This window comes from Triticum aestivum, chromosome 6B (genome assembly GCF_018294505.1).
Source record: "Triticum aestivum cultivar Chinese Spring chromosome 6B, IWGSC CS RefSeq v2.1, whole genome shotgun sequence".
In the NCBI taxonomy this organism is placed as follows: Eukaryota; Viridiplantae; Streptophyta; class Magnoliopsida; order Poales; family Poaceae; genus Triticum; species Triticum aestivum.
The window spans coordinates 631159738-631170513 of record NC_057810.1 but is presented as its reverse complement, the minus strand read 5'-3'; the positions used below and the strand labels follow the sequence as shown (position 1 = coordinate 631170513).

Below are 10776 nucleotides of genomic sequence, written 5' to 3'. Positions count from 1 at the left end.
GACTGGCCAGCAGCGCGCCTTGTCTCTTTGCAGACCAGGGAGGCATTTCATGATCTCTTTTTTACTTTAATGCGCGAACGAATGGGCCGGGCCAAATACTTAGAACCTTCAGCAACACTACAAAATACAGTATGAATTAGGCCGACTCATGATGAAAAGAAAAGAACTCTCAACTTCTCAAGGCCATGTTTTGGTTGGCCCGACAATTCCCGACCGACCGCGGGCTGCACCCCGTCAGCGGCCAGAACTTTCTTGCTCTCCTTCGCCCAACACTAATCTCGGTTCTCGCAACGCCGTCATGGAGCCATCGCCGGAGCGTTCGCCGCCGACCACCACCGCCACCGCCGCCGGAGGAGGACACGAGCCCTCCAACTCCTCCTCTCTCTTCCCCCTCTTCCCGCTCTCTTCCCCCACCGAGGTTTCCCAGTGTCTCCCGAACCCTAGCTTCTCCTTCGACGCCTCCTCCTTCAACATCCCACCCAGTGCTTCCTCGTCCCTGCCGCCGCTGAGCCCCTCTTCGGACGAGGAGGAGGCGGCCCCGAAGCCCGCTCCCGCGAAGTACAACCTGCTGCCGTCCTCGCCGTCCGACGATGAGAGGGGGTCGAGGCGGGACGACAGGAAGAGGAGGAAGCGGAGGAGGGACCAGGAGCGGTATGAGGGGGCCGCCTCTTCGCGGAAGTCGGGGGTTCGTGCCTGGGCTGGGTCGGAGACCAAGCTGGTCAAGGATTACTACGTCGACGCCAAGGGCGACCAGGATAACTTGGCATTTGGATCAATCTACAGGTCAGTATTTGCTCATGTTTATTTATGTACGGATTGTTGCATAGCGAAGCTGTTGTGTTAAATTCATGCTTATGTCGTATTGAAGTATGCTGAACAGACTGTTTATGCTTCCACATGTGAAGTTATTGGTGTCAAAGCTACATTTCACCGATTCCATTGTTGTGGCGTTTGTTCTAGTAAGAAACGATTAGAGTGTCTGTTCATTTTTGCAATTGGATGCAGGTGTGGTAGATCACATGCCAAAGGCCTGTGTAAGAGGTCATGTATAGCTGCTTATGTTTAGCGTCTTATCAAATCAAAGTTATTAGCACCAAGTTTGATTTCCATATGCATAAACTATATGGTTAAACTCATGTATTGGTAATTTCCAGAGCGCTAACTACGCGGTCTGGAATTAAGTTGCAAAAAATTGGGAGGCGGAATTAATGATATTGATGGACATGGAGTGATAGTTTAAGCTTTAAACCCTGTGCAGGTACTTATAGTTTCACATGTTTAATACCGTGCTAACTTAGAAGCTGGGTTGGAACAATTTTATTTTTACAAATATAAGATCAGTTTGTTAAACAGGAAATTCTTATATTCTGTCAGTTTTTTTTTATACCTACAGTTCAACTCTCTGTTATTGTCTAGTTAGCCATTTATCTTCTGGGACTTGCTACATCTGGAAGTTACTAATATCAGTCTGTTTCAAAACATTGTAGAATATATCGACGCGGTTACTATAAAGATTTTTTTTATCAACTGCAACATTATGTAGCTTACTATTATGTGGTGTCTTGTGATTGCCAGTTGAGTATTTTACTTGTGTACAATGTCAGGGAACAACATAGGCTTAGGCAGGCCTGTAGCTGCTATCCAAATGATACACCCGACCCTTTGTTAGACGTTAGTTAGTACTCCCTCCATCCGGAATTAGTTGGCGCTCTAGATACATCCGTTTGAGCGTCAACTAATTCCGGACGGAGGAAGTATTTGTTTTCTGTTCTTTCAACAATTTCTTCTTCAAGTAGACGCGTCCAAACTTGGGCTGCTACATCAAAATTAACGTATAAACAATATATGTGCCAATGGAAGCTTGCACAGGGGAGCAATTCGGCTGATATTGTCAATGGTAACAATGTAAACAATACATGGAATTAGTATATCATCAAGCTGGAAAAGTTAAATGTAGTCACTTTGTTCAGAATATCAATGCTTAATAATATGTTGAAGTTTTCCAGTTTTTACCTGCTGCAGAGACTTCATTCTGTAAGCCGAACTTATTCAGTTAACTGATTTTGTTCTAATCAAGTCTAACACCACATGGTAATATGTAATATGCAGAATGGACATTGCACGTTACAAGCCTCAAAACACACTGGAGACACGTGGGCTTAATCGACGTTTCTATAATTATGGACATGCTTCATTGCAGATGGATCTAGATTCAGATTTGGATGGACTGGATAACAAAGTAAACGTGGGAGGGCGTTACTTTTCAGCAAAACATGCCGTTTTAGAAAGAAACAAGGGTTTCAAGCACCTGAAAGTGTTGAAAAGTGATATGATTGCAATTCTCCCTGAAGATTTTATCCCTGTAGAGACATCATCCCTTCCTGTGAAAAGCACAACCGTGCAACAGGAGCTTGAGGAATCTTGGGAAGATGAAATACTTCGGAGGACAAAAGAATTCAATAAGATGACACGAGAATGTCCTCGTGATGAAAAAATCTGGTTGGCCTTCGCTCAGTTTCAGGTATCGCAGTTTTAGAAGAATATTTCTTTCACCAGGCTATCACTTGTGTAGTGCACAGTTGATTTTTTTTACAGCATACAGTTAAGTCACAAACAGAATCTTAAGCTATGAAACTGTTGACTAGAGTTTTACTTCAGCTAATCTTTCCCCCTTCCACCTTATAGTTGTTAAGAAATCTAGTGAAGTGATTTCCTCTGCTTCTGCATTGCAGGACAAAGTTGCCAGTAGTCAGCCACAAAAAGCAGCATGTTTGCAAACAACTGAAAGAAAAATTAGTATATTGGAGAAGGCTGTGGAGCTCAATCCAGATAACGAGGAATTGTTGCTTTGCCTTCTGAAGTCATATGGCGAGAGGGATAGCTCTGAGAGTCTCTTTGGTAAATGGGAGAAAATACTTATGGAACACCCTGACAGTTGTAAGCTGTGGAAACAGTATCTACTTCTGTGCCAAGGGGAATTCTCCAGATTCAAAGTATCTGATACACGGAAGTCTTACTCATATGCAGTACAGGCTCTATCTGCAGCTTGCACAAAGCTATGTAGGCAGGTTTAGTGTCTCATTGAACATATTTCAGCATAACTGTTCTCCCTTCTCTCCCTCTCTTTGCATGAATTCGCTATAGTCATTAAAATGTTTTATTCTGGAATTTTCCGCAGGATTGTGAAAATGCTGATCTCAAAGCACATCCTTCCTTAGTTCAGGTTGAACTTGGTTTAGTGGATATATTTGTGAATCTTTGCCGGTTTGAATGGCAAACAGGACATCGAGAATTAGCAACTGGGTTATTTCAAGCTCAAATTGAGTTTAGCCTATTCTCGCCTCCCCTTTCCTTGTCCACAAGCAGTAAGCAAAGACTCTTTGAGCACTTCTGGAATAGTGGTGGTGCCAGAATTGGAGAAGATGGGGCTCTTGGATGGTCTACATGGTTAGAAAAGGATGAGGAGAGTCGACAAAACATGGTTATGCAAGAAAATCCTCAAGAGCCGGAAGGGGGAGGCTGGAGTGGTTGGTTTAATCCCTCTGTAGCAAATGCTGAAACAAATTATGTGTCTAACCAATCAATAGAAGAATTAGCAGCTGATGGAATTGATCCAGAAGACCCTGATACTGAGGACACACCTGCACAAGATGATGTTGAATCTTTACTAAAAAAGCTCGGCATTGATGTAGAGACTGAGTACAGTAGCGAAGTTAAGGATGCAAAAACATGGAATAGATGGTCCACAATGGAGCTGTCGAGGGAGAATGAACAATGGATGCCCCTTCGTGAAAGTTCTGGTACTTCGCTTTCCCCCTTTGTTGGTAAGATTGAGAAGTGACTTTGAGATTTGTTTAGGTAACTCAATTCTAACACTGGGATGCTATTTCCAGGAGCAGGACCAAATCATTCTAATGATGCCTCATCTGGAGAAGTCAATGATCAGCTTTCCAGAGTAATCTTGTTTGAGGATGTAACTGAGTTTCTGTTCTCTTTATCGTCAGAAGAGGCTCGTTTTTCCTTGATATGCCAATTTATTGATTTCTATGGTGGCAAAATTTCTAGATGGTAAATTCTTGCACTTCTATCCTGTTAAGCTTTGGTCATCCTCATGTGAACAGAACTAAATACTCCCTCTGATCCAAATTAATTGTCGCAGCTCTAGTAAAGTTGTACTAGAGCGGCGACAATTAATTTGGACCGGTGGGAGTAGTATATTTTTATTGCCTTGTAACTTGTTTCAGTTTTTGTTTGCTCAGTGTGCAACTCCTTATAACTAAAGTGCCTGACAAGAAAACTGGATAGTACAATTTGATCAAATCTGTTACCATATAATGGGAATTATGAGATGTATGGCTATACCTGCAGCTACCCAGCTGGGTTTCCTCATTATTTTGGTCATGTAGCATGTTAGTCTTTTAGTTTAATTTATTACGAACATTTCAGCATCCTAGAGTGGATTCTGAGTCGACAGCTGGGGGATTTGAAATTTATCATGGTTATACAGAACTTACACCAACTTGTTCGTCCTGAAAACCTACATCAGTAAGAAGTTGTGCACTGGGTTCCACGATGGAAAGTTGGTTGCGGTTGTTATTTTGATTTCTATATTTTTTGTATAATTAGCTTTTGGTGTTAACTACAGTATATTCCTAAATTCCAGGACTCATCCTTCAGTTTTAATCAATGTTCTTAATTCCAGGACATCCAGCAACAGTTCAAGTTGGCTTGATAGAATTATGAGCCTTGAGATGATTTCAAATGATATTTCGGAAGATCTTATCGCCATATCTGACCTTGCAAACAAGACACAAAATTCAAGTCGTTGTAGTTTGGAGTCTTTATTAGGAAGTATGCATGATCTTTCTCGAAGACCTGGCCTGGTGAAATTTCTGAAAAATGCAATATTGCTTTCCCTTGATATATTCCCTCGTAATCATATCTTGGAGGAAGCTGTCCTTGTTACCACCCAAATGTATACGGCACAAGAGAACACTTTGTCTACTCCAGCTAATGCATCGCGGGCTTTGGCCAAAAACCTGCTGAAGAAAGACAGACAGGTATGCTTTATCCTCTTTCCTTTTTCTTTGTTTTCACATAAATTTTTCGTGGGGCATAAAAGTTATAAGCAACTAGCTAGTTGTGCAATAAACCACAAAGAAGTATGCTCATGTATTTCTAGCCAGTAGCCACCTAGTTCACACGATACAGTTTTGCCGAGTGATATCACTCAGCGTAATCTGCATCAGTTAGCAAACTAGACACACCATGCAGTTATGGAACCAAAATTAAGCCAAGGCAATCCGTAAATATAGCAGAAGTCCTCAGTTCAATAGCGGTTACTCATATTTTGCATTAACCAAGTTAATGCTCCATCCATTATCTTGTTTTAAGTGGTGTTCTTCTGAGAATTCTCCGTGTCTATGTTTCGTTTTTATGTATGAGTTACTTGTATCAGTTATCAGTCTTAATCATATGTAGCTTGGTGCATTGCGTATTGTTAGAAGAAATGTAAACCATGACCTTTCTTGTGGTCAGGATCTTCTGCTTTGTGGTATATATGGCCGAATTGAGGCTAGGCATGGGAACATTGACCAAGCAAGGAAGATATTTGACATGGCACTGTTATCTACAGAAGGAGCTACACAGGTATTATAGAACCATAAAATAAATATTTTGTATGGAAGCTTGTATATCCATTCATTCCAATCAGTATTAGTCGCTACTGGTATTAGTTGTATAATGCATAATGCTGCTGTTCTAGCATCTTTGGTGTGTGCATAACATAGATCTGCCTCTCGAATGCATGCTACCATCTCCAGTCTAAAATAGATGCCTTTAGACATTGACATTATCTCCCATGTACAAGTTTGCCCAATATTTTTTCTAATTGTATGTTAGTCAGCAATTATATTAGAAAATAACGATTTGGAAATAAGTTATGACACAATCATCCTTATGCGATCATTTCCATGTGAAAAATTTAAATACTTATTTGTGGCCAAGCTTTTAGAGTTTTATTGCATGCGTTTCGTGATGACTTCTATTTTTTAACTGATGTAGTAAGAACTAAGAGACCGGCTTTCTGTTGTTAAGGTTCTTCTGGTTGTTGCTGTTGTTGACAGGATCTCGTCAAGAAGGTTCCTATTCTTTGTTTTTGGTATGCTGAGATGGAAATATCAATATCTACTTCAAGAAACAATTCTGACTCGGCACATCGTGCAATATACATTCTTTCCTGCTTGGGTAGCAATATCAAGTATTCTTCTTTCGGCGGTCCTATATCACGCCCGCTGGTATTAAGGGCTCGTCAAGGATTTAAAGAGCAGATTAGAAGCCTGAGGTCTGCATTTGCAAGTGGTTGTTTGAAAGAAGAATCAGTTGCTCTGATTTGCTGTGCTTCCTTGTTTGAGAGTATGACTTCTGGTTATTCTTCTGGTCTTGAAGTGATAGAGGAGGCCTGTCCATTTTCAGGTTCTTCATCCTCTCTTTTTTGTTCTGGATCTATATGGATGATATCGTTTCAAACCATTATGTTTTTCTGCTCCTGTGTGAAGTGGCGTTACTTTTATCATTCTATCATTTTACAAAATGGCAATTATTCTTGTTAGTCTTTTGTTTGCCACCTCTATTTGTCAATGTCAGTTACTGTTGGTCGAAACTGCTGCTGAAGCAACAACTTAATAACTGCCACCTTGGTCCTATGTCATGCATACTAATTTCTATTCCTTCTGCTGATGTATATTGGCTTCCTCCCTTGTTAACTATTGAGTATTGGCAACGAAATATGCACTTATCTTTAGGGTTCTGTTAGTGCAATTTCACTTTTGTTATCAATTGTTATTTACTACTCCCTCCAATCCATTTTACTTGTGTATCTAAACAAATCTAAGACAAGTAATATGGTAGTGTTAGATACATCCGTATCTAGACAAGTCTAAGACAAGTAATATGGATCGGAGGGAGTATTAGATGTATTTGTCTAAGCTATAAGATATTTTATTTATTCATTTATCTTGCATAAACAAATTATACTGTTGTTATACCGGACGTAACAGCCTATTTTTGACTGCTCTCAAGGGTCAAGATGGATGGATCCTTCTGACTCTTCTCAAGGGTCTTTTTCAGTTTTCACTAGAAGTTAAAATCACCTTGTTGTATTTTACTGTTGAACTTACCTTTATGTTTAACCTCTGCATTTGTTGTTCTGCTGTTATTTTGAATCGGATAAAGTCTTAAGTATTTTTCTGCATGCTTATAATTATAATTATTTTTTTGTCAAATTTGCATTCAACAAAGCATTCTCTTATTATGTGAACTTGATTTTTTCAGAGAGCCATACCTTGGAATTTGAAAAGTTGTGGATGTATTACATCAAACTGCTTCAGAAGAATCTGAACCAGTTGAGTCTCTCAAGGGTTTGGCCGAGCATATTGAAAGGAGTACAAACATATCCGTACAATCCAAAATCATATGCATCCATGTTAACTCTGAGCTGTCTTTACAGTGTTCCCAACAATCTGCGTCTTACACTTGACAAATGCAGTCAAAGGTAAGGGTGCTTTGTTTCCATGAAAACACTCTGTTGTATATCTAGTATAGTGTGATATGAATATAATTTCTAAAGGATATGCCCATCTAGTTCTCCTTTAATGTGGATCCTCTATCATATTTTTTTGTCTGTACTCATATATGGTGTTTAAACATGCAAATAATATAAACGAGCTTTTATTGTCTTCATGCAATTTTGTTGCGTGCATGTATGTCTGTAGATGGACGTGCTGCTTTCTATTGACTGATTATTTTTTCAACAGGGACCCTTCCATAGTTGCCTTGCTGTTCGCTTTGTCCTTTGAATGGAGTAAAGCAGGATCTTACAATAGAATCCACAGTCTGTTTGAGAGAGCTCTAGCTGATGATAAGTTACAGAAGTCTGTTCTGTTGTGGCGCTGTTATCTAGCTTATGAGGCAGAGATAGCCTGTAATACTTCTGCGGCACGACGTGTGTTCTTCAGAGCTATACATGCTTGCCCATGGTATGTGAGTCACATAAACATGGATATCAGAGCTTAATGATGTCATTTTACTTATTGCTATCCACTCAATCCCTTGTATATAAATATGTAAGAATAATGAGCATGTATTCTAAATGAAGTGCATGTTAGAGAAGCAGTGTTTCCAAGTTTGGTTGGCGATGTCACCAAATTTGAGTAGTTTATGAAATGTTAGCAGCTTCTGCTTTCTTTTCTTTGCTTTCTCATGTGAATATGTAAGTGGTTTTTGTTCCATGTGTATTCTCTCATATTTCTCTTAGCAGCCACTATTTAAACTTTATACTCCCTCCGTTCGGAATTACTCGTCCAAGAAATGAATGTATCTAGATGTATTTTAGTTGTAGATACATCCGTTTTTGTGACAAGTAATTCCGAATGGAGGGAGTATTTTATTGTCTCTTGGGCTTAGACTTGTGTATTCTCCCATATTTCTCTTGGGCTTAGACTTGCTGTAGTTTAATTTTATTGTTATGGATGATTGTGTTTGGCATCTAAGTGTCTAACACTCTGTACTTCGCAGGTCTAAACGATTATGGCTTGATGGATTCCAAAAATTGAGCTCAGTTCTGACTATGAAAGAGTTATCAGATCTCCAGGAAGTAATGCATGGCAAGGAATTGTTCATTCGCACTGATATCTATGAGATACTGTTACAAGATGAAGATGACATATGATTATATGCGTATTCAGAATTCCAAATCTGTCCCTCATGGCAATCATTTGAGCTTGTAGTTTCCAAGATCACAGCCGTCAACCAGTGTCAGTTCTACATTGCAGTCTTGAGCTCATAATGCATCCAATGAGATCTGGATGCATCTTATAAACGGCTACATCTTTGGACCGTCAATGTTGCTGAGTTTAACTGTCCCTTACTTTCTGTTCCTTCCAAGGCATTTTTGCCAGGTTTGTTGCCACTTCAATACTCCCATGTGATCCTTGGTTATTGAAGTTACACAATGGCTTCACTAGGCTGTTTAAACCACAGGACATAATCAATCTGAAAATGTCTTATGGCAACTGCTGAAGGCAATTACAAAGCACAGTGAATACAAATTTGGTGTTCAGATTGTTTTGCAAGAATGGAGCAACAAAAGATGCTGGAGATTCATGTTCACAAAATGCAAAATTACTGCAACCTCAGGCAAGTGATGTATTTTGCAGGGGGCACGGTTTCCTGTTTTCTCTTTGCCCGGCTACATCTTACATTTTTCTTATGGTTCTGCTGAATCAGGTTAAGCGGGCCTCGTGAGGTATCCCAGGATCCTGTCTGTCAAAAGAAAACCTTAATTTGCTGAATGCCTGGTTTCTCTGCAAATTTGTAACATCACTCGCTTGTAACATCACTAGTTTTGCTCTAACCTGAGTCGGCTCCTGGTTGAACTAAAATGAAGGGCATTGGGTTCTGCGTGTAACTGATGAAATAATAGAATGCCACTCCATATTACAATGATCAAACTGATCCATTTAATTAGATCTTAGAGACCAAGAAAAAGGAATAAAAAGGAAAAGGAAAAGCCGTGGCTTAGATGACGAGTGTGCGCCCGCTCATGACCGTTAACCGGGCTGTTTCAGCTAGTGAATGTGTGCTGTGACTTCAAATGTTTTTAGGAATGTGTGCTGCGACTTGATGGGGTTGTTGCATGCAATGAGTTGTATGCACCACACCATGTGGTACCGCTGTTTCACCTGTACATATACGGTAGCCAGGTATAGTACTGTTGGTCCCGGTTGGCCCCAATTTGCAGCGATATCGAAGTTCAGTTCAGTGCGCAGGGTTGTTGGCTTATTACTACTCACCTGTGCCTGCACAGTTCAATCATGCTCGTCAGAGCGTAGGTGTCGAGCAAAGGTTGCAGGATTTTACGAACTCAAATTCATGGCAGGTTGGTAGGGGGCACAAGCTAATGCAGTCTCCAGATGTGTGCTTGTGAGGGTGGAAGCTCCAATCACGTCGACGACCAATGCCGAGAGGTACCATGGTTAGTCGACGGGTGTGCATTCCTTCACGACTGTTAATTGGGTTCATAATTCTGCCTAGGTTTTGCTCCATTCATCACTATGGGGCACCACATATACTCCCTCCGATTCTAAATATAAGTCTTATATTTTTTAGAGACTACATACAAAATAAAATGGGTGAATGTACACTTTAAAATATGTCTATATACATCCGTAGGTAGTTCATATAGAAATCTCCAAAGGACTTATATTTAGGAACGGAGGGAGTACTAAGCATTGGGAGATGGGTCTAATTGCCAAAGAAATGGGAAGCAACCTGCTTCATCAGAAGTGCTGCGTTTCTGGGGTTTTATTGCATGAAATCTACTGTATTTTTGAGAGGGTAAAGTTGTATGCACCACACCATGTGGTATCGTACCAACGCTTCACCTGTGCATATACGGTAGACAGATATCGCCCTACTTGATGGTCCCGATTTGCAGTGATACCAGAAGTTCAGCAGTTCAGCGCGCGCGCACACACACACGGTTGTTGGCTTGTTATTGCTCGCCTGGGCGTGCACAGTTCAATCAGCCTCGTCAGAGCTTTGGTTCTAGGTACATAACAGTGGTTGTATTTTTTACGAACTCACAATTCATGTCTGGTTGGTACTCAGACACGATACTGAGATAGGGAGATTGATACACTGACTGGCAACGCAATGCAGTCTCCAGAAGTCCAGATGCCAAATTGTGAGCAAGGTGGGAGCGGATTAGACATGGGG

At 40.6% G+C, this 10776-nt stretch overlaps 1 protein-coding gene across 6 annotated transcripts; it reads left to right on the top strand.

Moving 5' to 3' along the window:
- Window positions 1–203: 203 nt before the first annotated feature.
- On the top strand, window positions 204–9118 carry LOC123138386 (nuclear exosome regulator NRDE2). Of its 6 annotated transcripts, none has more exons than XR_006469052.1 (12): window positions 204–783; window positions 2110–2521; window positions 2733–3068; window positions 3179–3824; window positions 3894–4068; window positions 4664–5060; window positions 5539–5649; window positions 6126–6474; window positions 7333–7552; window positions 7815–8036; window positions 8575–8957; window positions 9040–9118. XR_006469052.1 is itself a non-coding variant. In XM_044558354.1 (12 exons), the coding sequence occupies exons 3-12, from the start codon at window positions 2111–2113 to the stop codon at window positions 8726–8728; spliced, it is 3021 nt and encodes a 1006-aa protein (XP_044414289.1). In that variant the 5' UTR covers window positions 575–783; window positions 1155–1258; window position 2110; the 3' UTR covers window positions 8729–9118. The 6 variants fall into 6 exon arrangements, 5 of the variants coding, with proteins under 5 accessions (XP_044414285.1, XP_044414286.1, XP_044414287.1 ...); XM_044558354.1 differs by adding an exon at window positions 1155–1258 and having other exon boundaries at window positions 575–783; window positions 8575–9118; XM_044558350.1 differs by having other exon boundaries at window positions 8575–9118.
- The last annotated feature ends 1658 nt before the right edge of the window (window positions 9119–10776 follow it).

Excerpts from the sequence above, each read along its gene's own strand:
- LOC123138386 (XM_044558350.1), top strand. The coding sequence starts at position 299 with ATGGAGCCATCGCCGGAGCGTTCGCCGCCGACCACCACCGCCACCGCC. Across the intron at positions 5,061-5,538 it reads TGCTGAAGAAAGACAGACAG|GATCTTCTGCTTTGTGGTAT; the intron begins GTATGCTTTATC and ends TCTTGTGGTCAG. Across the intron at positions 7,553-7,814 it reads CTTGACAAATGCAGTCAAAG|GGACCCTTCCATAGTTGCCT; the intron begins GTAAGGGTGCTT and ends TTTTTTCAACAG.